Here is a 25653-nt window from a genome sequence, read left to right as displayed (position 1 = left end):
ACTGAAGTGTTCATTCTTTATTTTGTTTCCAAGCCCTTCTTCTGCATCTGTGGTTGTGAAATGTTGACTTTCATGAATGCAGCCTCAATGCATGCAGCCAATAGGAATGAGTCTCTATCCGTGCACATTTTCAATGATTTTTCTTCATGTTACACATTGAAAAAATAAGCTTAGGGCTGAAACTCTACATCCAGCAGCATGGTACTGCTTATGTGTGTGTAAACTAAAATGAGATGGCATGCATGCAATAACCAGCACCACAAAGAATCCGCAACTGCAGAACTAAACGCCTGTCATTGACAAAGTTCACCCCAGCCCTTCTCAGCTCAATTCAAATTCAATTCAATTCTGCACACTCACAAAATAGGTCCAGAAATTAGGGAAAGAAAAAAATCAGCAGATTCCATGTTGGTTTAACATATTAAAGGGTTAGTTGACCCGAAAATGAAAATTCTGTCATTAATTACTAGTCGTTCCGAACCCGTTTCGTTCATCTTTGTAACACAAATGAAGATATTTTTTATGAAATCTGAGAGGTTTCTGTCCCTCCATTGAAGGTCTACCATTTTGACGTTTCAAAAAGTTAATTAAAGAGATCGTAAAACTAATCCATAGTCAAATTTTCTGAAGAGACACGCTCGCTTTATATGATGAACAGATTGAGTTTAGGCTTTTATTCACATATAAACATTGATCAGCAAACATAAACAGATCTGCTATACACGCGAGAATGAACCTTATTGGTTCTTGCACGTCAAGCGAACATGATTTAGCTTCCATTTACAACAACTAATGTGTGAGGTGATGAATGTTTATATGTACATAAAAGCCTAAATTCAATCTGTTCATCATTTAAAGTGATCGTGTCTCTTCAGAAAATTTTGACTAAACCACTCAATTCATATGGATTAGTTTTATGATCTCTTTATAAACGTTTTGAAGCATCAAAGTAGTAGTTGCGTAGCTGTCAATGGAGGGACAGAAAGCTCTCAGATCTTGATTTGTGTTCAGAAGATGAATAAAAATCTTACAAGTTTGGAATGACATGAGGTTGAGGTTGAGTAATTAATGACAGAATATTTATTTTTGGGTGAACTAACCCAGTAAGACATACAACACCATTTAGACACAGCAAAATACCAGATACAGCAAAATTCATGCTTGTAAATCTTATAACACCATATCAAAATACTAGAGGATACACTGTGAAGTGAATCACAAATGAAAGTGTACAAACCATCTCTGCCGCTGAGAGGTTGGGGGTGGCATTAAGGGTGAAAAGAGAGATGAAGATAATTGAATTATTCAGGATTACAGGATTTACAGACACAGGAGTGCAAATGATAGGGTCTAATAATCTCATAACAGGTGGGATGTCCTCATAAATGGAAACTTCCATAATCCTCTGGATTATTGGAACGGGAATTAAAAACGGTCTATCGTACAGTGGGGTGAATGCTGCCAAATACTCCTCGTATGCTTTGATCTTTTAATACAGTCTGACAATCATGTTAGCTGCTTCTACTGTTTTTGTTTATGACACATTATTGACATTGATCTTTCCCATATCTAGAATTCTATCATAATCCTATTCAAAACATATGAGCAACATGTTCAAAATGATTCACACTTTTTTTTTAATAGCATTTCAATTTGGAGATATTGCACATTGCATCAGAGACCAAATTAAAACCTTATGATACATCAACAAGTAGTGCTGTTGTAGAGTTATAGAGAATATAAAGATTGTGCTTGGGTTCTACAATATTTAGTAGATGCATGATATTATAAAAATAAAATAACTTTTACAGAATATAAACATGCATAATTTATTGGTACGATATTGATTATCCAACAATACATATATTTTTAAATATAACATGAAAATAATCATCATATTGATCAGAATTGTAATACTGTTGAATATGTAAATTAAAGATTAAAAACTAAATAAATGTGCTTACCTGCATCTCATCCAGTTTGGACTGGATGTCTGGGGTGAAGACAGTAGGTCCACAAATGAACGGATCAAATGGTTCTGCTCCAAACAGGTCTATATCTACAGCACAACCAGACAAAGTAGTAAATAATTTGAATCCAGAAATTTCTATTTATAAATAGAATATTATAAATGTATATTATATATAATTAACTCATTACTAAAAACATCTGTCAGTGCATTGGAACTGAAAGCAAAATTCACAACCATTTACTAACAAATGTCTTCATACAACATCTATACACCCTGGCTCCATTTGTTTTCAACTCAAATGGACCATTTTATGGAGAAGCATATGACATTAGCAATTATGGATCTTGCCTTCAGGTTTTTGAAAATGTGACACATTCATCTAAGTAAGATAGCACAAATAAGGACCCCACCTCTGTCTTTTGGAAGCAGGTACGGAGATGAGATGCCGTTACAATTCAACCGTCTTGTTATTGGAGACTCAGGGGTGAATGGAACCATATCAAATATGTCAGTGGAGGGCGCTCTAGCTTGCATGCTTCCAGCCTAATAACATTGACAACAAACATATCATTATAAAGGCATCAGAACCAGCCCAAATGTAAGATCTGACTTCGTTTGTGTGATAAGCATTTAACTGTAAATTATGTGTATGCAATTTATCATTATGTGTTCCTTTTTTATTTAGGTATTTAGTTCGTATTTATTTATTTATTTGCAAGAAAAAAGAAAGCAGTGGTTCTCAAAAGGTGGGGAGACTTCCCTAGTTCCCTAGACAGCAAATGAGGTTTGTGGGAGTTTCTTCTATGTATGGCATTCACTGAGTAGTGGTTATGTAAACAAATTCAACCTTCGCCAGGAGTTTGATTGACCAATCATAACGTTGAATCCACCATTTTGTACGACAAACAAATCAAGAGAGTTAGAAGATTAATGTCGGTGGACTTTAAATTGAAAAATTTCCGTGATTGAAACAACATACCTTCTGATGTTCATTCATTTTGTGCGCTTTAACCTTGAGCACGAGCAGATCCGTTTCCTCTTTGGATAAGCGTTCAGTCTTTCCGTTTGCAAATTACGCCATGTAAATAGCAATCCGCCATGGCACAAGCGCAACTGGCTTTTAAAGGGAATGGAAGATGACACTCTGATTGGTTTATTGCACGTAAAGCCCAAAACACATCCATTACTCATTAAGAGAATAGGGACAATCCTTTTAGACCATGCGCCGAGCGCGCTGACCATTTTTCCCGTCGTTCAACTATCAAAAGTGGATTTGAACACGCCCTAAGTGCACTTGCGCCCTCTGCTTTAGTGTGAGCATGGTGTGCTTAGATCTTTAAAATAAGGCCCTTTTCATACCTCTTTACTCCGCAACGTATTTTTAACTGCGTGAAATAACCCCAAAATAATACGTACTACAAGGTTGTGCAATACAGCTCCTGGAGGGCCACTGTCCTGCAAAGTTTAGTTTCAAACCCCAAATCTGAACCCAGAGAGTCCCTACGCTTATGGCCTCACAGTGAGGGCAATTAAAAGCCCTTGATGGTGGCTTCTGTGTGGGCACGGCACAGGCAAAAAACGAACATCTCATGCTAATCTGGAAGTTTAATTGGTTCCTCGCAGACGGAACAAGGCTTCAAGGCTTCGCCGAAACGCACAAGGGGATCTCGTAGACTTAAATCCACTTTTCGGCAATGACGAAATTATGATAATGTCACGGTCTCGGCGCCCAGCACAGCATTACGGCGCGTTCCTGTCCCTGATTCGCACATTTGAACGCCATTGGGCATTGCGATTCAATGTTATTATGCCAATCAGGCCTCAGTATTCTAGGTGAAAGGTGTTTCCCCATAGCGTCATCGAAGACACAATGTTAAAAGACTGATTTTGAAGGGGTATCAGTTAATCAAGGTCTTACTAGGCATACTAGAAACTTCCAGGCAGGTGTGTTGAGGCAAGTTGGAGCTAAACTCTGCAGGACAGAACCCTCCAGGACCGAGTTTGGACACCCCTGACCTACTATACCAAATATTACTAAACCAAAAAGTTTTTCATGAAAGCATTAAACAAAACTTCTAATTCTTCTTAGTATTTAACATTTGATAATGAGGAGGATGGTGTAGAGGTTTTTACTTTAAAAGGAGAGTGTCACCCCCCAAAAATTGAGAACCACTGCATTAAAGAAATAGTTCATCCATTGCTATATTGCATGAATTACATGGACTGTCCATTTGATTCCCTGTCATTATATGGAAAAGAGCAGCCTGGACATTCTGAAAAATAACCCAATCTGTCTATCATCAAAGAAAAAAAGCCATTCAGGTTTGGAACCACGTGAGAGTAAATGATAGATTATTCATTTTTGGATGGACTATCCCTTTACGAATTAAAGATTCAAATTAAAGTGTAAGATTGTATAGTAACTAAGTGAATCGCATGCAAAGTGAACTGTGTTATTTTTGTGTACGAGACATTTACACGAGGCCGTGGCACGATGTAACCACTTGTGGATTGTAATTGGGTGGGCTTAGCAGGAGGAGGGGTGAGCAAGCTTGCTGATTGGCTGGAATCGGGTGAGCTGACAGGCGTTAGAGTGACAGAGGAGATCTCTAGGCTGGACAGTGATGTGACATCACCACACCAGGACAAGGCAGACGGCCTCTGCAAAATGTACGGCTCATTAGACACATTAACATGCAGGTGCTGGAAAAGGGCACTGGGGGTTGGGGAGAGAGAGAGAGCGAGAGATAGATTGGAATAGAGAAAAGGGGAAAACATGTGGCGTAAGTAGATAGGAGAGAAAAACAAACATTTTGAATAACTAAAAGAGAGCAGAATCATTGAGATTGGAGCAGCATCCGACTGGAATGATAAGCAAGACTCATTTCCTACTGAACGTACTGGAGAGCAGCGAGGATCCATCAGCTGATCCTCCAGCTCTTTAAGCTTCTTCTTCAGTTTTGAGTTCTCCATCTCCAAATCCTGAATCTTCAATTAACATAAGCACATATTGAATAAAAAGATTCACATTTTCATTTGTCAATCACATGCAAACATTTTACATAAGTCTTTGGGATTCGGGACAACCCACAGCCTGCTCACAGGATTATTCTGGTTAGATTCGTCTATCTTTAGTCGTATTTACACTTCAAAGAAAGCTGCATATAAGCAGCATACAGTATATTATGAAAAGGAGCATTTTTACAGATGTAATGCGGCATACATTAAATGTATTTACACTGGAATCAAAATCAGGGAAGCAGTCAGCAGTCGGAAAAGATCGTTATTGAACATGTTTCATTTAAGTTTATCAGCTTTGTCTCAGATATTTATCCTAAAAAAGAAATAATTGTTGACATGTGCCCGTTGCACATGTGAGCTCTGCTTTTTATATTTCGGCACCTATATTAAGAGATTACAGTATTCAAAATGGCCACATAAGCCGTGTGGATTCACAGATTGAAACTGGCAAAGCTTGTAGTACGCCAGAATTAAACTTTTTAAAGGAAACCTGTTTATTGACAACAACCCAAATATCAGCCCTACCCCCCTTTCCAAATCCTTGTGTGCACCAGTCTACAAAAAGTTGTGTTCCCTTATCTCCCCAAGCACTGTCACATCCACATTTTCCACTCTTTATTATTTTTTTCAAAACAACCGCAAGCCTTCCTCCATATTGCTGTTTGTTGACATGTTCCTAAGAATCAACTCTCAAATTGATGGGTGTTTCTTTAACTGCGAGCCCTTTTATGTCTCAGGGGTTGATTTTTATAACTAACAACTTTTAACTCAAAGACAACATGAACAAAATCTTGGAAACTTTTTATCATGCTTTCATCATTTACTTTTGCCACTTTCCAAATGACTTTTATGGATCCACTTTGTTTTGCAATGCAGAAGTAAGCTATTTTCTTTGAATGTGCGAGACTTCTGATTCATTAGCTGCAATAACAATGTGTTCATAATTATGATAATACATTAAAATACTAAGGTAAGAAATACCAGTTTACAAAATCAAGCAGCATAACAAGTTCAAAATAGCTGGAAGAGGATTAACTAGACACATTCAATTTACAAATGGCTGCGCATGCATCCATCAAATAAGATGGATATTCTTTTGTTTTACCCTTGTCCCAGACCCACCCTCAATCTTAAACTTTAAAATCTGTAATAAAAAAATAATAATTACATTTTGATAAAAATCAAGTTTTTAATTTTATATGTGGTGTTTTCAATATGCAAATTCATAAGTCAACACCATTGCTGAATATTTTCTCTTTAAATTGCAGTGAAAAAAAGATAGTTTGAAAAGCGCGGTTTGAAATGGCAGTTTTTGACGTCACAAACTGCCTTGTAACCGATCATACGTTGACGTGATTGGTTACAAGGCAGTTTATCAATGAGTGGATCTCTGAGCTGGTGTGAGTGAGTGGAGGTGGGGCTAATTTGCATATTCATAGAGCCTCGTATACTAAATGAGGCAAGGGTGTAGAGTTACATTCAAGCTATTCAAAGGCATGAAGAATTTTTTTTGTTTTGGTGATCAAAGATAAGTTTTAAGGGATACAATTATTGACTACAGGGGAACTTTGAAACTAAGCTGATTTAAACGATGTCTGAAGAAAACAAACAAAATTAAGATAAAGATCAAGCATATTTTTATTGTGTCATTTCTGGTCAAACTGTAATTTAATTATGGATACACATAATCTAGCAATAAAAGTAACCTCAGCAGGACAAAAGAGTCAGCCATTTTATTTAAAAAACCACAATATAAAATCGAGATGTTGGGAATTTTTATTGCATTAAGAAATAAGTATCAAAATCCTTTTACAAAATAAATTAGTGAAAGGTGTGTTTAGTGTGGCTTAAAAGAGTTGCATATTTTCCACAGGGCCAGAAGTACCCAAGAATCATCCTGCTATGAGCATGTTTGTGTGAGAATGAAGAATTCTGGGCACATATATGCATCTTGAACGTGTGTGTGTGCAGTAATCCATGAACATAATCTTACTCGTTTCTGGAGGTTTCCAATCTGTTTTCTCGTCTCTACATCTTTTCCACCAGACTCTAGGAACTTTTTATAGGCGAGATCAAAGGCTTGTCCAATAGCAAGAGTGATCTCCTCCGCCTGGGCAAGATTTGCACACATTGCAATCAATAAACAAACCAGGTTTCTACTGTATTTAACATTTGTTAGATATCACAAGCTCATACTTACACATTTTTCACTGTCAAACACGTAACACAGGTGTTTCTTCGTCTCGGGCTCTGTACAGATAAAGGTGAAGATTCTTTTATCTGTTTTGTCATCTGCACAGAAGGACATTCTGTGAAGTTGGCAGTTATGCTGCATCTCCTGGAACAAGAAGGACAGTTGAACTGAGATGAAAGGCTCACTGGAATGACTGACCTATTTTGAAGCAAAAAGCAACAAATCGAAAACAGCCCAGAGGAGAATTTTTTTTTTTTGCTCAGGGGTTTAAATTTTTAAGGCTCTTTCATGGCTTGGGCGAATTCATGTGTTCTCGTTTATGTTTCAACAATTACGTTTATTACTTTTGTTTTAGATGTTTCTCCCAAAATTAAAAGATGTCACATTTTTGACATTAGCCTATTTCACATGCATGAGAAGTGCTTATTTATTTTGGCACCCATACTCATGGGTGTCACTTGGTTTTGAAGGGGTGGTATAATGCCCTTTTCACAAGATGTAAAATATGTCTTTGATGTCCCCAGAGTGTGTATGTGAAGTTTTAGCTCAAAATACCCCACAGATATTTTTATTTAGCATGTTAAAGTTAAATGCACCATTTTGTGTCTGTTCCTTTAAATGCGAATTAGATGCTGCTCCCAGCACAGAGGGCGGAGCTTCAACAGCTTGTGTCATTTTACCTCACACACTCACACAGACATGCACTGAAAATTGCACTTTTATGTTCAAACCGAAGACAGATGATGTCAACAAAGTCAATGATGGAGAGACTCAAGAAGAAGTGACAACATGTAGAATGCAACAGGACATTTCTGAATGGTTAGTTGATGAATTTATGTAGCTGATGTGTAGTTATCTTCTAGTCATTGATTAGCATATTCTGTCTTGATAATCTATAAATCGTGTTCAGGGGGTGGAGTTTATGTAAATTCTAGGTTTAGTGATGTCACTAACCCGGGAGAAATGGCGTGTAGTCCCTACCAGCCATTTGTTGTAGTCCTTAAAAAGCAAATTCTTTAAAAGCAAATATCTCCCTTTGCCTTGAACTTTGAGCATTGTAACTTTGCAGATGTTGTTTATGCTAAAACAGCAACATTACACACTAACGTTAGAAAAGTGAAATCATAATCAACCACCCCTTTAAAAAATTGGTGTAAATGGGGGACGGATCATTTTTATTAACTCATTTTCATTACAAAGAGACAGTTCTTGCTGAACCATTCATTTCATCTGTCCTAATATAACATTTTGTATAAACGTAGGAACACATTTGTTTGCATTTTCTTTTGTGATTTCACTGGAATGAAAAGCGATAAACTGGAGCATTTGTCTGTGCTCAAGAACATTATGTTGTTGCCTTCAGCCACTGATAACAGCCTCAACGAGCTCTCATCAAAGCATGCAAAATAACATATTCCAGCTTCAGATACACACTCATTTTACGCACATGAACAAAATGAAAACTCTGCTCAACAACTGGAGATGCTTCTTCGAAATGGATACATTCCTGCTGAAAGCTGTTTCAAAAACTGATGAGGATATGTCCTATCCCTCAGCACCATAAATGACGCATATTAAAGGGTTAGTTCACCCAAAAATTAAAATTCTGTCAGTAATTACTCACCCTCATGTTGTTCCAACCGCGTAAGACCTTCGTTCATCTTCGGAACACAAATTAAGATATTTTTGATGAAATCTGAGCCATGTTTCACTCCTCCATAGGCTTCCAGTGTGACCGAAACTTGCTGGCCCAGAAAAGTTATTAAAGAGATCGTTAATATAGTCCAAGTGACTCCAGTGGCTCAATCTTAAGTATATCAAGCGACGAGAATACTTTTTGTGCGCAAAAACAAACAAAAATAACGACTTTATTCCACTATTCATTTCCTTCTCTCTGGGCCTCGTAGTGTTTTTGCGCAGCGCGTCTGTGTTACACGTCACCACGTAGGCTCACTATTGGCCGACGCCGGTCATGTGTGTGTTGCGTGATGACGTGCAACACAGACGCGCAGCGCAAAAACACTACAAGGCCCAGAGAGAAGGAAATGAAAAGTGGAATAAAGTCGTTATTTTTGTTTGTTTTTGCGCACAAAAAGTATTCTCGTCGCATGATAAACTTAATGTAGTGCCACTGTAGTTACTTGGACTATTTTAAAGATGTTTTAATAACTATTCTGGGCCGGTGAGTTTCGGTCACACTGGAAGCCTATGGAGGAGTCAAAATTCTGTCAGATTTCATCAAAAATATCTTAATTTGTGTTCCGAAGATGAATGAAAGACTTACATGGTTGGAACAACATGAGGGTGAGTAATTACTGACAGAATTTTCATTTTTGGGTGAACTAACCCTTTAACTGATTACAGTATTGACACTGTAAACCCAAATAAGTTGTCAATAGTTTTTTTGAGGCAAAAATGATCATGTAATGTTAACTTAAATATTTTTAGTAGTGGAAACTTCAGAAATTCAGTAAACGCTAACTTGCTAATTGGAAACACAATGCTTTGATAGCATTAGTAGGCTATAGCATAGTAATTGCTGAATGAGTGCGGCAATAGAAAATGTAACATTTATGTTCTCAAACTAAGATCATGCTCCAATCCTCACGATGATGAACCCCACCATCATTACAGAAACTCTTCTAAATTAGCATATATATATAGCTAAACATTAAATACTAAATCTCCCACTTAACATTAATCTTGCACAAAAAATCATTGTAACACTTAATTTCAGCAATTACTCTCCTCTTCGAGTGTCATGGCAAAGAAGGCTTGGAAATTGAAATCCCAGCCCAGTTCCAGTTAAACTTAAGTTTGTCTAAATGAAAAGAAACAAGTTAATAAAACTCAAAACAATGAAACAATTCAGATTACTTAAAATGTGTCAGTTTTGTGAACTCAAAAGAAAAAGAAAGTTCTATATATTCATAAAAGTTAATTTGATTGAACTAATTTGTTTAATTTAAATCGATCTTACTCAAACCAATAAATTATTTTGAGCATTAGGGATTTCATAATGGGCCCTATTTTAACGATCTAAGCGCATGGTCTAAAGCGCACGGCACAAGTTCAATTAGGGCGTGTCCGAATCCACTTTTGCTAGTTTAATGACGGGAAAAATGGTCGGCGTGCTCGGCGCATGGTCTAAAAGGGTTGTCCCTATTCTCATAATGAGTAATGGGTGTTTTGGGATTTACGTGCGTTAAACCAATCAGAGTCTCATCTCCTATTCCCTTTAAATGCCAGTTGCGCTCACACCATGGCAGATTCTCTATTTACATGACGGAATTTTATAGTGGAAAGACCAAACGCATCCAGAGAGCAAACGGAACTGCTCGTGCGCGAGGTAAAAGTGCGCAAGCAGACCATCTACGGGACAAGCTGGATTCCACCATATCTTTATGTACACAATAATAATCTTTTACATTGTAATCCTTTTATTTTAAATATTTGGCATGTTTGTGTGCTGCTGTGCATCCCTGTGTGTTTAATAAGTAGAGTGTACGCGCGTTGTGGACCCGCCTATAGGCGCACATTACTAACGCGCTCATTAAATAACAAATATTGCGCCATTGACTTTAGACCAGGTTTCAGTTGGTCAATGGCGCAATCTATTTCTGTTGCCTCAAAATAGCAACGCGCCAACAATGTGCCAGAACACACCTCGTTCTCAGACCAGCACACCCATGGGTGCACAAATGGGTGCAAATGCATTTGCTATTTAAACAACGTGGCGCAACGTGAAAATGATAACTGTGTCGGACTGAAACTAGCAAAAAACACTTGCGTCATGCTTGCCGCTGCATTGCGCCATGTGTAAGATAGGGCCCACTATATGTTTATTTCCACTTGAATATAAGTGTGATCCCCTTTCTGTAAATTAGATTTCATTAGAATCAAGTTTGTGATGAAGGCTATCTTGATCAAGTTTGTGAGTTTGAGTACTTTATTTATCCGAAAACCATTTTACAGTTTAATTTGCGAAGAAATGCTTTATTTTAAATATCCAGAAATCACATCAATTTCAGTATTGTGTCGCAAAATCAACATAAATGTAAATGATGATTGATACATATTGATGGAACAATGGTGGTTTCACAGCTGATGAGACTCATACATCCTCTCTGTCTGTTCTCTCTCATCCAGACTGACAAGCGCTAAAGCATAACAAACTCACTAAAGTCTAAGAAGGGATATTGCAATAAAATTTCAAACGCAATTGCAAATTCACTTAGTGTTAGTCTTTCCCCATTGAGAATTAAAAGCCCTGAAGCGATTCCGATGCCCAGAAGCGATCGCCCTTGGTTATTGCTGTATTTTCTCGTGGTGGCGCAGATGCTGCAAATATCTAGCAAAATATCTCACGTTACACATAACAAAATAAACAATTTCTCATGTGAGAAGATTCTGCTTCTAACAACCTGCCACCTTCTCTTTAGAAATGGAAAATAGGCATTTTGGTCTTTGTTTTGTATTCTTAACAAGTTAAAAATGTAACAGAAAATTATGTTGATTTAAAAATATTTTACAATATTTTAGTTGTTTTAATTGTTTGAGCCTAGATGTTCTTGTAGTAATGTCATTTGAAAGAACATGTGTAATCATTAAAATAATATAAAATATAATATAAATTCTTATATAATTCATAATACTTTTTAGATTTTTTTGTTATTCTAAACAATGGCTAAAATGGAAGAAACATACATTTATGATTGTTCTAAAAACTACTGTTCACAAACATTGGCTCTCTTTTCAGATCCTGACAGCTATTACAGCTATTTTGTTTTGAACACATCTTATTGCATTTATCAAGTGCTAATTGATTACTTTAGTTGCTGAATTAGATACATTATTTTAGTATTGGAATGAGATAATTCTATCAGTTGTGCTAACAGAACTTGATTGGTATTAAACAGTAAATGTTTGAAATATAAGTTAGCACATTTAATTTTCAGTTAAATTGCATTTCATTGTTCTGTCAGAGCAGGTGTGAGGATACAAGTGGGGTAGTTTATGGAGCTGAAAAAATTGCTGTGATTGTTCGAGTCTAAATTAGACTTGCCATGCATGAAATCACATCAAGTGGTTTTATCTTTATTCAGCACTTCCTGTGACTGAACACAAGACAATTTTATATTTGAAAAAACCTACCTTAGTTTTAGGGTCCAATATCTTCACACCATATATAGAGATCTGAAGCTCCACTTTAGGAGTCTTCTGCCCCTCAGACTTCTTGATGTGCCTTTGAAACTGAGGAAGCAAAAGTGATTCAGCACATGCAGCGGAAGTACATACCAAGGTAAAAGCAGACAGAGCCGGAGGTGTTCACCATTTTTAAAGGCTGCTGGAGAGCAGTAGAGCATAAGGTGAAATGAGGTGCTCAAACGCGTCTCTAGAGGAATACACCGTCCAATACACAAGTCCAAAGCTGGACATAAATTGGGCAAAAGAAATATCGCCAGGAAAAGGACATCATTACCATGCCCTTAATCTGTCACCCTAAAAATCCCACCAGGTTCTATTTCAGTTCTATTTTTAAATAACAACAAAGCAGGCCCGTTCACACCAAGGACGATAACTATAAAGATAACGATAAAGATATAATTCTAAAAATCGTTCTCCATATTAAAGAATAACAGAGTTCACACCACAACTATTACGATAAAGATATGAGGAACGATATCGTTGGGATCACTTTCAGAACGATTTTTTTTCAGCTGTCAAACGATAAAACACTGACAGTCAATCAGAATCCATTCTAATTTAAAGGTCTCGCGCATTTAAAATGGGGCGCGCGCGCGCGTGCTTAGAATAAAAAGACCGCTATCGTTCGTTGGTGTGGACGCATATATAGTTATCTTTGTCGTTATCTTTATACTGTAGTTATCGTGCTTGGTGTGAACGGGCCTTAAGATGTATCAAAAAGATTTTTACGTTAATGTGCAGCATCACCTCTTTTCATCAGCTTTTGCCTTGTGTTAACAGGAACTCACATAACATTAAAATGAGGCTTGAGTCTGTTATATGAACTTTGGAAGTAAATGTACCCTTTTAAAATCTCTGTATATTTACATATAGCCTTATTACAGCTTTTTCTGCCCTATAAACAGGTATGAAGAACTGTGAGCACATATTATGTTCTATAAATGCACAGAATGGTGGAGTGCTGTGGACACACTACCTTCAGCTTTCTGACAGCCACACGGACCATGTCTGTCCCTTTGGGCTGCTCCACATCTGTGATTCCCAGGAACTACATAAACACACAGCAGACACAATGTCAGTTGATTTAAGTAATGTATTAACACTATATTTTGTTTGTAATGGTGACTGGGTTAATAAGCATACAGTATGTGTGTGTAGCATTCTGTACTTGATGAAAACTTTGATGAAGGTGACAGTCACAGAAGGGGACTTTGGTGAGCTATAATAACAGTCTATTCACTCTTTAGTGAATTTAGTACAAATTTAAACATCACTACATCCATCATACCAACAGCTTCAGTAGAGCAGGCTCATCTTTCACACACTTACACACACACATCTCACATCCCAAAGTCAAAGACATGGTGTACACAGTGTGCATTTGCAGCGTAGGGCTGCTCCCACCCCCTTTTGTGTAGAACACATAGAAGAAGCAGAAAGAACCACAGGAACAAATAAGAAATACGTCTCAAACTGTACCTTTGCATTATACACAACATGACTTCTCACCAAGGCTTCAGGTGTGTGCATGCTTGGTTTATCTGGATGTAAAAAGAGAATAAAGATGAAGAATTTAGGTGTAATGGCAGATGACTGATATTTCCAGTAAGTCAGAAAAAAACAAAAAACAAAAAAACTTGGAAAGTTTTTTCAGAGCAAAGTCGGACGCGGAATTATACATCACTATCAATGGCAAAATGTATACGCAGCGGTCACTTGGTCACAAGTCGGAGCTCTCAAAAAATTCTGAGCTTGCAAGTTGTAATTATAAATTTTACAAGTAAACACTTTTTACAAGTCGGAATCTCGTAATTACGGTAATTCCGCCATGGTGTGAATGGACATATAGTTACTGACTTGAAGTAAATTCATACATTTTTAATATAATGTTTGTTTCTGAACAACAATTGGGAAAATCAAATTTTGTGCTGAGGGCAGCTGAGGGCTACAGTATTTTTAACAAGGTCCATAATAATTCAAGGCAGATTGTGCAGCACATTTTAGCTATAATTATTGCCTGAGCCTCTCACAATTTAATGCAGGTTTAGAATTTATATTTTATAATGTACATTTACATTATTTATCATTTATTGATGTCTATGTATTTACGTCTATGCTATTCATGTGATTAAAAAGTCAGTGCATCTTTTCAGTGCTGGATTGCTGTGCAAAGATGGTCAGTCAATGTTTCATTTGTTAGATTCTTTTTTCTTTTTCTTTACTTTTTTTGTGGTTGTCCTGAACTTTTCAATGCACCATAGGCACAGAAGCAGCAAAAATGTACAGTAGTTAAACAGGAATCGCAATCACTGGAAACTTTAAAGTTAATTATCGATTCTCCTGCATAGCTGACACTGCATATTTACCTCAGAGACCCCTTAAAACACTTAACATCGATAAGGGTCTCCTGTCTTTCAGTCCCCCAATTTCAGTGCTTTAACATGAAACAATCAACACACCAAAGTCTCAAACACAAAGAAAGCCTTTTCATGTTTTTTGTTTCTGAGAGTTTTTGAGAAAGGTGTGTAATGTGAAGATAATAACACTGCTGCAGTACTTGAGATCAAAGCAATGCATGAATACATTAAACTGATTACTCCTGCTTTTATTTATACTGCTGTTGTTGCATTTGTTGTCAGTTTCAATTATTTTCTTGTGGTGATTAATCAGACCTCATCTTTTAATCAAATGTCTTCTTGTTGAGGTCCATGCATATCATGTTTAATTAGAGCAGGGGTTTTAATGCTGTCCAGGGAGTTCAGGGACCCCCAGGCGGCTGCAAGGGGGAACTAGGGGGGTCGACAGAAAAGGATAGAGAAAAATAGTGTAGTAAATTATAACATTTTCTAAATAATTACATAATAATAGTCACCTTTATTTATATAGCGCTTTTTACAATACAGATTGTTTCAAAGCAACTTTACAGTGATAACAGGAAAATAATGCAACAAAGTTTATTTCAGCAGTAGCCTACAACAGATCTAGAAGAAAATAGTGCCATAGTCCAGCTTAATTAAGTTCAGTTCATATTTGTTGTAAAAAAGTTATTAATTTAGTTCACTTATATATAGCTGCTCTGGAGAAAACAGTGATGTCATCGTCCAGCTCAGTTCAGTTCGCATAATGGTGTCAATGCAGGCAGATTAATAATATTGTTGAATATTAAGTGTCCCCAACTAAGCAAGCCAAAAGCCAAAGGCGACAAATGCGACAGTGGCAAGGAACCAAAACTACATAAGGTGACAGAATGGATAAAAAAAAACTTGGGAGAAACCAGGCTCAGTCGGGGGGCCAGTTCTCCTCTGGCCAACGAACGAACAGTGTATGATTATGATACAGGCAGCATTACAGGTCAGAAGTCAGATTGGATCGAGCATTCAGAATATTTATCCAGTTGCATCTGGTTGAAGATTGGAGTCATCACGCCGGTATGGAGACGGGTTTGTTGAGGATCAGTGCCACTGGCTGTCGTGTCGATGAGGCCTTCACAGGAGAGTTGACACGATCTCTGCTGACACTTCAGGGGTGCATTGTGGTCATGTCTAGGCACAGGTCAACCATCTGATGTGGATACTGCCCTGATCCGGCTGACTACATCATGCGTTGTGGTCATGTCTAGGCGCAGGTCCACCATCTGATGTGGATACTGCCCTGATCCGGCTGACTACAGTTAACCTCAGGATAAACAGAGAGACTAATATTAAGTAGATGCCTTTCTTCTTATGATGTATCGAGCACATCGGGTGTAATAGGAAGTGTCCCCGGTTCCGGCTGACCTAGTATATGCAGTCTAACAATCCTTTAACTGATTTGATTAATAGAAATTGGTAATGTTCTATGTGTATGCCAGGTTAAAGAGATGTGTTTTTTTCCACAAATTATGGAAGCTAGAGTTTGGTCTAGTTTTGTCATGTTTCTCTGTTCCATGTCCTCGTGTTGGAAGGTATAGGCCGCTTATTCATTATGGACCTCCTTGAGGGGTCCCCCTAGAACTTCGGGGACCTCAGTGTATGCCTATATTACTTATAAGGCGGGAAGACCCTGAACAGACAGCATAATTTTCTTCCAAGAGGGCTGACTGACATGTTGTGCTTTATTTCCTATTGCCCTTGTACTGTAGGTGTTGATGAAGAGCCCCTCATTGTTCTTTCTTTTCTCCCTTGAGCTGGGAGTGATATTGTGAGTTGATGAATTGGCTCTATGGTCAGTGCATGCTGCCGTGATCTAGACCTGACTCAGCAGTGCACGGCTTTAGAAAAATGAAGAGAAACTGAAAAAACTGTGGGTGAGAAAGAGAGAGAGAGACAGAATAAAAGATTAAGGGCATAGGGGCTAAAGGAGACCAAGAGAGACAGCGAGTAAGAGAGATGGCCCTTAGAGTATAAGAACTGCGATGCCAACAAAAAACAATAATATAATGAAGCTGACAAGCCGTCTAATCCTGTGCCAAAGAGGAGACAGCTCTCTCACTGTTTATTTGACACCTTTATAACACAGGCTCTTCAGCATTCACTGCCACGCAGGTACAAACACACACACACACACACACACACACACACATTAATCAGCTGAACTCTCTTTCCGCACACCAATTAATGCTCGACAGAGAGAGGACGAATGCTCAGGCATTCCCTGCTGCAGCAATGTCATGAGGACATAAGAAAAACTCAACTGCTTACAGCTTTGGGTGGCACAAATGTCTTTACCTATGAAATTTGATTTTAACACTTTCTGAAGAAAATGTCTGTGCTTGCCTGTGCAAAACTTACGCACAATGAAAGAGTTGGACTGACAGTTTTCCCATTATCAGGGTTGGGAACCATAAGGAATTAAACAATTCCAGTTCTGATTTCAATTGCTCTTTACAATAAAACATTTCTTACTGGTTCCATTAGCAATTTTGGTATTACTATTAAATATGTGCAAGAAAAAAAAAAGTGAATTTCAATATTTATACTTACTGCCCTCAGTAGACTGCTGCCAAATGAATAGATAATTTCAGATATACCAATTTAGACAATACAATGTAATGTATACAAAGACGAGGCAGCCTAAATACAATCAAATTATTGTCCCTAACTATATATATATTAAAGGGACACTTCACCCATTTGCATTAAGCTTTGCATTGTTAGAAACCCAGTCATACTATTGAATGGTCGTGCAACACTCTCTCATTTTCCCCTGAGACGGGAGAAATCTGTTATTTACCTCTTACACTTCCTCCTACAATGACGCAAAAATCGTCATTTTGCGTCATTGTAGGAGGAAGTGTTAGAGGGGGGGATTTCTGTTAAGACTACAGACACTAGTTTCTCATCTTTCCCAGGGTGGGGCGCGCTCACGCTACAGACCTATTACAGATCAGTGGGTGGGACTTTACTCTCTGAAACTGAAAGCAATATCCTCCATCTTGTTTGAAGCTAAGCTAACAGGCGCTGTGGAGACAGATGTACAGTTATGACAATAGCGGAGGAGAGTGCTCAATATGATATAGAAGAAGAGGATTTCGGAAGTCTGATGCTTGAATCAGGTGTTTGTGGCTACCACAAGCCGCATTAGCGAAGAGCAGCCGAGGCAGAAGACCTGCCTGCCGCGGACGAGGAGCCCGGACTGGCTCGAGTTAGGGCGGACTGGTGGCGCCGGTGATGCAGCTACGAACCGCTACGAACACAGAGATAGAGTCCGTCTGCGGCAAAGAATTTCAACGATGACAATTTCTCCTGGACGAAATCTCTGAATCAGACGAGGACACGGACGTTTGTGTTGTGAACTATCCTAGTTTCGCACCGCATATGTTCTGACTGAACATCCAGGTACCATGCAATAATTCACCTTTTCGAAAGAAATACAAACGAGGAGTAATGCACTATATGAGTTCGCCAACTAACTAGACATTTTGTGTGAATGTGAAATGAATTTCAAGCTCTGGTAGTAGCTAGCCTTGTAGACGGAAGAGTGATTTCTCTTATAGGCAGATATGCGCTTTCTGGATTAGTGGGAGTGGCTTGCGGAGCTGTGCAATGTGGTGCATTGTGGGAGTTGTTGTCTTTCATACAAATGCGTTCTGAAGTTATTTTTTGTCTTTTCTCGGTCACGAAGGCACCAAATTAAAAAATTATTTTACATTTCGACTACATATATGACCCACTTTAAATAAAAAACAATGTTCAAATGGGTGAAATGACCCTTTAAATAAAAATACTATTTATTAAATAAAAATACCTTAGGACCCTTTACATCAAAAGATATAACCGGGGACCCCATACAGTAGGTGAATAGGTCTGATCACTCTGACTATTGGACTAACCAGGCAAAAAATATAATAAAGTACATCTCTGTTCAACAAGCTGCAAGGGGCTTTTATATTGGTCTCTTCAGCAATAATGCTTGTCAAGACAAACACTACAAATTTAAAAAAGCTAATACTATGTTATTTACATATCAAAGAGATTATGACAATCTCATTGTCATGATAATCATTCGAATAATCATGTGACACCAGTGTTTTTCCTGTATAGATAATTATGAGGCGGATGTCGACAAAACTTAGGCAGGCAGTCACGTCAAAGTCAAAGTCAAAGTCAAAGTCAAGTTAAGAAATATGTTTTAAGACTAGATTTAAAAGCGGACAGGCCAGCCTCACCGACAATGGTAAATTATTCCATAGTTTAGGGGCCGCAACTGAAAAGGCCCGAACTCCCCTATGTTTCAGCCTTACTCTAGAGACAGCCAAGAGCATGCAATCTGATGACCTAAGCAACCTCGATGGGACATGTTGTTGTATAAGGTCAGAAAGGTAGGTCGGAGCTAGACCATTTAAGGATTTATAAGCAAACACTAAAATTTTAAAATCAATCCTAAAACGTACTGGAACCCAGTGAAGGGAGGCCAGAATAGGAGAAATGTGATCACGCTTACTTATCCCTTTTAATAGTCTAGCTGCAGCATTCTGCACCAACTACAGGTGTGAGAGAGATGCATGGCTGACACCATCATAGAGGGCATTACAATAGTCCAATCGAGAGGAGATGAAAACGTGTACAACTCTTTCAAAGTCTTTAAATGACAAAAAAACGTTTCACTTTAGATAAGAGCCTTAACTGATAAAAACTGGCTTTAACCACAGAATTTATCAGTTTTTCAAGTTTAGAATCACTGTCCATGATTACTCCTAGAATTTTTAAATGAGGATTTAACGTACAGGAGTAAGGAACCCAATTCTTCCAATTCTCGTTAAAGTATAAAAAATTCATGGCCATCCAAGCTTTAAATGTCTGTGAGGCAGTCCAACATTAATAGAGCTGGTATCCTTTTGTTTCAATGGCAGATAAAGTTGAGTGTCGTCTGCATAACAGTAAAACGAAATGCCATGCTTTCTTAGGTTAGACCCTAAAGGCAGGATGTACTTGGAAAACAGCAACCCAGTGGTACAACACCTGTGGTCAGACTGCTATTTATAATTCCTAGAATTTTAGGCCCAATAGTTTCAAAAACTTGTTTTAAAAAACGTGGAGGGACAACATATGTAGGACAGGCGGATGATTTAATTTGATCAATGATATCTTTCAGAAAAAATAAAGACACAGGCTCAAACTGGTTAAAGACAGCAGTAGTATCTACAGCAGTGATACTACAGCAGACGAGTAGTATCGTTCAACCATGGTTCCCTTTTTGGCTTAGAACGCATAACTTTAAAAGGTGCAACAATGTCTAACACACTTTGGCAGGTAGAATCAAACAGTGAGGATAACTCCTCGGTATTAAAACAGGAAGGGGGCATAAAATTAGTTTCATCCAAACTTTGGAAAACAGTAGAAAACGTTTCGGTTACTAATGTAACCCTTGTTCCCTGAAGGAGGGAATGGGAGATGTAACGTCAACGTGACAACGTAATTGGGATCACTTCAGGGAGCCCTATCAACTTCGAGTGTCTACAGAACGAGCCAATGACAAGTTGTCGTGCGGGACGTTACGTCTCCCGTTCCATCCTTCAGGGAATGAGGGTTACATTAGTAACCAAGACGTTCCCTATCAGTCGCTCACGTTCGACGTAACGTCGACGTGACGACGTAATTTGGATCCCATGGAAAACGCCACGGTTGCTGCCACATCCACCGCTCTACGCAAGACTCACAGACCCCCAACTGGCTGGGGCCGAAGGCCTGCGTAGAGGAGTTTAACTGCTGTTCTGTTATATTTCCAGGGGAGAGGGATGCTGCAGAAGCCACATCCTGCCGAAAGGGAGGTAGCATGTGGAGAATACACATATGGACTGGCCGATTAGCGGCTGTGCAACATATGGAATGTCATTGGGGTGGCTCCAGCCTAAGAAGGGGGAGGCAACACCAGAAAGGGACGGTAGAGCGGACTCTGCCAAGGGAAAGACACAGGCTCACCACAGGGAGCTGATCGTGGAAGAATACGCATATGGGATCGCCGCAGGGATCTCCAGATATGGAACCCAGACTAGCATAAGTTACACGAGCACTAGGCCTGACATTGCGGAGCGTCCAACGCCGAAGGGGTGTGGAGGAACTCACAGGGTTCGCCTGATTGGGTAACTTGACTGGAGCAAAAAAGCGCACGTATCTGCTCCATGTGGAGGGGAGTGGCGCAGTAAGCCAACACTAGAGCGGGAACTTCGGTGTTACTGGCTGGTTGAAGCAAGCATACAGGAAGAAACCGGCTCAACACGTAGGCTATAACACCTAGCGAACGTGTTAGGTGTCGCTCAGCCCACAGCTCCAAAGATGTCTGTCAGCGAGGCGCCGTGTGCCAGCGCCCAGGAAGAAGCAACACTCCTAGTGGAGTGGGCTCTCAACCCCAGGGGGCAGGGCACGCCTTGGGCTTTGTAAGCCAAGGTAAGGGCATCCAGGGCATCCAGTGGGCCATCCTCTGCTTGGAGACCTTGGAGCCTTTCCCTTCTGCTGGCCTCCGTAACAGACGAAGAGTTGATCTGAGGTCCTGAGGCTTTGCGCTCTGTACACGTACAGATGTAAAGCGGGAATGGGACAGAGAAAAGCCAGGGCTGGGTCTGCCTCCACGAAGGCAGCGCTTGCAGGTTCACTACCTGGTCCTGGAAGGAAGTGGTAGGAACCTTGGGCACATATCCGGGCCGGGGTCTCAGGATCACGTGAGAGTTCTAGGCACCGGATTCTAGGCACGATTCGTCAACGAAAATGCATGCAGGTCCCCTACCCTATTGATGGAGGTCAATGCAACCAGGAGTACTGTCTTGCAGGACAGAATGTTTAACTCAGCTGATTGTAAAGGCTCGAAGGGTGGTCTCTGAAGTGCCGAAAGGACCAGATACAAATCCCAAGAGGGTATAGAGAGCGGGCGGATTTAGTCTCCTCGCCCCCCTCAGGAACCTGATGATCAGGTCGTGCTTTCCCAGCGACTTACCTTCAACTGCATCGTGATGTACGGCGATAGCGGCAACATACACTCTAAGGGTGGAGGGAGACAGCCTTCGCTCCAACCCATCTTGCAGGAAAGAAAGCACGGCTCTGATTGAGCAAGTTCTGGGGATTTCCTTGTGAGAAGGACACCACTCAACAAACAGGTTCTACTTCAACATAGAGGCGCTTAATAGTGGGGGTTCTAGCGGAAGTGATGGTGTCAACTACCACTTGGGGTAGGTCACCTAGAACCTCCGCGTCCCGTCCAGGGACCAGACATGGAGTTTCCAGAGGTCTGGTTTTGAAGCGGCCCAGCGCAAGATGTACTGCTAACAACTCGAGGCAGTTGATGTGCCAGTGCAGTTGAGGCCGTCCACAGACCTGAACACAGAGCATGCCCGTTGTACGTGGCCCCCCAGCCGGTGACAGAGGCATCCGTGGTGACCACAGAATGCCTGGACACTTGTTCTAGGGTAACACCTGCCCGCAGGAACGAAGGGTCTGACCACAAGCTGAAAGTTTTTTGCGACAGTGGGTCACTTGGACCTGGCACGAGCCGCTCTGCCACTCCCATCTCGGGATTCGATCGTGGAGCTAGTGTTGGAGCAGCCTCATATGAAGCAATCCGGGCGGTGTTACCGTGGCTGCAGATGCCATATGCCCCAGGATCCTCTGAAAAAGTTTCAATGGTGCCGTTGTTCTGCGTCTGAGCGAGCTCACGCAGTTCAACACTGACTGGACATGGGCCTCTGTGAGGCGTGCTGACATGTTGATCGATTCCAACTCCATACCGAGAAAAGAGATCCTCTGCCCGGGGGTGAGTTTGCTTTTTTCCCAGTTGACCCGAAGCCCTAGGTGGCTGAGGTGACTGAGCACCATGTCCCTGTGTTCACACAACTGCTCTCTCGACTGGGCCAGAATAAGCCAGTCGTCGAGGTAGTTGAGGATACGAACACCATGCTCGCACATGGGAGCAATGGCCGCCTCCTCAACTTTCGTGAAGACAAGGGGTGACAGGGCCAGCACGAAGGGTAAGACTTTGTACTGATATGCCCATCCCTCGAACGCAAAACGAAGAAACGGTCTGTGTCAAGGGAGATTGCGATATTCAGGTCGATCGCTGCAAACCAATCTTGGGGACGGATGCACTTGAAAATGCGTTTCTGCGTAAGCATCTTGAACGGCAGCCTGTGAAGGGACCAGGTCAGGACACGCAGGTCCAAGATTGGTCGTAACCCACCGCCTTTCTTGGGTACAATGAAGTACGGGCTGTAGAAGCTGGTCTTCCTATCGGCTGGAGGGATCGGCTTGATTGCGTCTTTCGCCAGTAGAACTGCAATCTCTGCCCTGAGCACAGGGGCATTGTCCGCCAGAACGCCGAGTGAACTGAATCGCATAGCCGAGTCTGATAGTACGGATGAGCCAGTGAGACCGGCTGGGAAGCGCTAGCACTGAAGTAACAACCTCTCGGCTCCGAAGTGAAAGACAATGTGTGTGTGCGCCCGCTTCCTGTTTACACCCGCGCTGCAGGCTGGGGTGCGTGATGCGATTCACGCATGCCAACGGTCATTGGCTCGTTCTGTAGACACTCTGTAGACACTCTCCCTGAAGTGATCCCAATTACGTTGTCACGTTGACGTTGCGTCAAACGTGAGCGACTGATAGGGAACTGAGCAGCAGTGGAAGACTTAAACATGCAAAATCGCCGAGCTGGTCCACTCGGTTTAGAATAACAGGGGAGAGAGATCTCAAATAATACAGGCATGTGATCTGAAAAAAAAAAACGCTTCACAAACTTCAAGATTACAAATTTGTATTTGTACAAACCACATGACAAAACAAGAGTTGCCAACTATTAAAATCCTGTCATAGTTTGACATAATTCCAGACAAAAAGTCAGAAAAGTCATTGATGAAATCCTTATTATATTTAGGTGGTCAGTATATTACAGCACACAACACCGTCTGGAACAGTTTCTGTTAGGACATGCACAGATAGAACCCAAGTGGTGCTCAAGCACCTGCACTTTTGGCCTCTGACAGATAAGTGCCCTTTTTTGACTTTTGTTATTGTTAGTTTTTAATGTAAATTTGTTTGGATAAATGGATGGATGGGATAGGTAAGCAATATGAGCAAGAGTGTTGTTTTCCTGAATATCAGTACTAATGTAGACAGAGTTCATATTCTGCCTCCTTGGCTGTGACAGGGGAGACAGAAAGTCCACCTGACTTGAGGGCGCTGAGATCACCGGGCTCGGTGTGCCAGCCGCTCACACTGACCTCAGTTGAGGATCCATCAAACTAGCGGTCAGTCTCTGGGACTGATCCAGTGATCAAGGAGATCTAAGGCAAACCACGGCCATTGAAGCCTGGTACGTATAGAAGGTTAAATGGTTCCCTAAATTAATGTTGTATCCCATTAGGGAAATGTTTTCAGCTTTGCAGATTCATGGTGTTCATTATTTTCATGGTGACTTTAACTTGATAAGTGTTGTTTTCTTCAATCATCCGATTATTAGAACACCTAATACCTTCACCACATTTTGAGAAAAGAAACATAGCAACATAATTATTCACAGAATTCAGAGTACAGAGTCTCTACTTAAAAAAATGCTGAGTCATGCGACCTCCAAAATTCATAATATTGATCTACTAGGTCATTTAAATATTTTTAAATATTAAAGCAAGTATAAGTGAAATCACAATGGTCCGATTAACAGGTTCATGTAGTTCATTGGTCTTTGAACTAAAAAATAATAAACTTGGTGCAAAGGAGACAGGTCCATTTTTAGCTTTACCCTTTGCTTTTCCCTGTACCTCACTGAGCTATGAAAAGGTTACTGCACCGCAGGACATCTCTGTCCAGAGCTTAGGTCTAAAGGTCATTTTGTAATGCTCCCACCGATTAACTGTCAGTTTAAACACAAATAATCATAAAGGGTAAGCATTCAAAACAACTGGTGAAAAGCAAGTGCATGGATGAAGTCACTTAATGTGCATTAATTTAGATGTTAAAATACAACCTGTTACCAAAGTTATTATTACGCCAGGCTTATTTATCTTGTGAACATGATTTCAGTTTCAACCTTTTGCAAAAGAATAGCAAAACTTCACCTAAATAAAGGTCATCCCAGGTGGCAAAACGTCTAGGTTTTGACTGTAATGAGACACTGCGTCGATGACGCTATTGGGGAACGCCCTCCACGTGAACCAGTGTCTGAAAATCTATCCAATCACGGCAATCGAATTTGACCGGCAAAAGCCTATGACGTCACTACTACTGCGACCCAGAAGTATAAAAGGGGCGCCTAGAGAACATGTCATCCACTTTCGTCTGAAGGGACTGTTCAGCAGGCATCCCAGAGGCATGGCTAATGACGCAGTGTCGCAGTTCTCAGGGAACAGAGGTTACAGTCGTAACCTAGACGTTCCCTTTTGAAAGGCAACTTGCACTGCGTCGATGATGCTATTGGGGAATGAAGTACAATCTCGCATGCTGAGGGGAGTGCATGCCAATTATGGCTCTTGACAAAACGTTAGAACTGGCAGTTTCAACCTGAAATGCAAAGAAAACACTCCCCCTTCGGGTCACATACAGGCTGTCAGTGACATTATTCCCTACGGTCACTGCCCAAGCTATAAGCCTCAAAGAGGCCTCCAAAAAAGGAAAAGCCTACCAAGGCTGGGCTTGAAACCAACAGCTTCCATGGAAGGGGTTCCTTTAAGGGAATATGGCCTGGGGGTCCGAAAGGAGTCCCTTCCAGTCACTTTCTGATGGGGACATAAAGTCAACCCCATATGCCACCAGGGAGGCTGACCTGATCAAATCTACTGACCTAGTCTTGCCAACAACCT

The 25653-nt window shown here is 40.3% G+C and overlaps 1 protein-coding gene across 3 annotated transcripts in view; it reads right to left on the bottom strand.

Moving 5' to 3' along the window:
• Positions 1 to 25653, bottom strand: part of gulp1b (GULP PTB domain containing engulfment adaptor 1b) — a 66255-nt gene that overhangs the window by 925 nt on the left and 39677 nt on the right. For all 3 annotated transcript variants that reach the window (XM_081379835.1, XM_081379836.1, XM_081379837.1), the window contains 8 exons: positions 13875 to 13936; positions 13372 to 13443; positions 12342 to 12440; positions 7194 to 7331; positions 6987 to 7103; positions 4874 to 4960; positions 2383 to 2515; positions 1965 to 2059 (listed from right to left, as the gene is read on the bottom strand). In XM_081379835.1, coding sequence (XP_081235961.1) covers positions 1965 to 2059; positions 2383 to 2515; positions 4874 to 4960; positions 6987 to 7103; positions 7194 to 7331; positions 12342 to 12440; positions 13372 to 13443; positions 13875 to 13936 — 803 coding nt within the window. The remainder of the gene's footprint in view (positions 1 to 1964; positions 2060 to 2382; positions 2516 to 4873; positions 4961 to 6986; positions 7104 to 7193; positions 7332 to 12341; positions 12441 to 13371; positions 13444 to 13874; positions 13937 to 25653) is intronic.

This window comes from Scardinius erythrophthalmus (genome assembly GCF_964197995.2).
Source record: "Scardinius erythrophthalmus genome assembly, chromosome: 12".
Taxonomy (NCBI): Eukaryota; Metazoa; Chordata; class Actinopteri; order Cypriniformes; family Leuciscidae; genus Scardinius; species Scardinius erythrophthalmus.
Note: the sequence above shows the minus strand (reverse complement) of the source record. Positions and strands in the feature narration are given on the sequence as shown.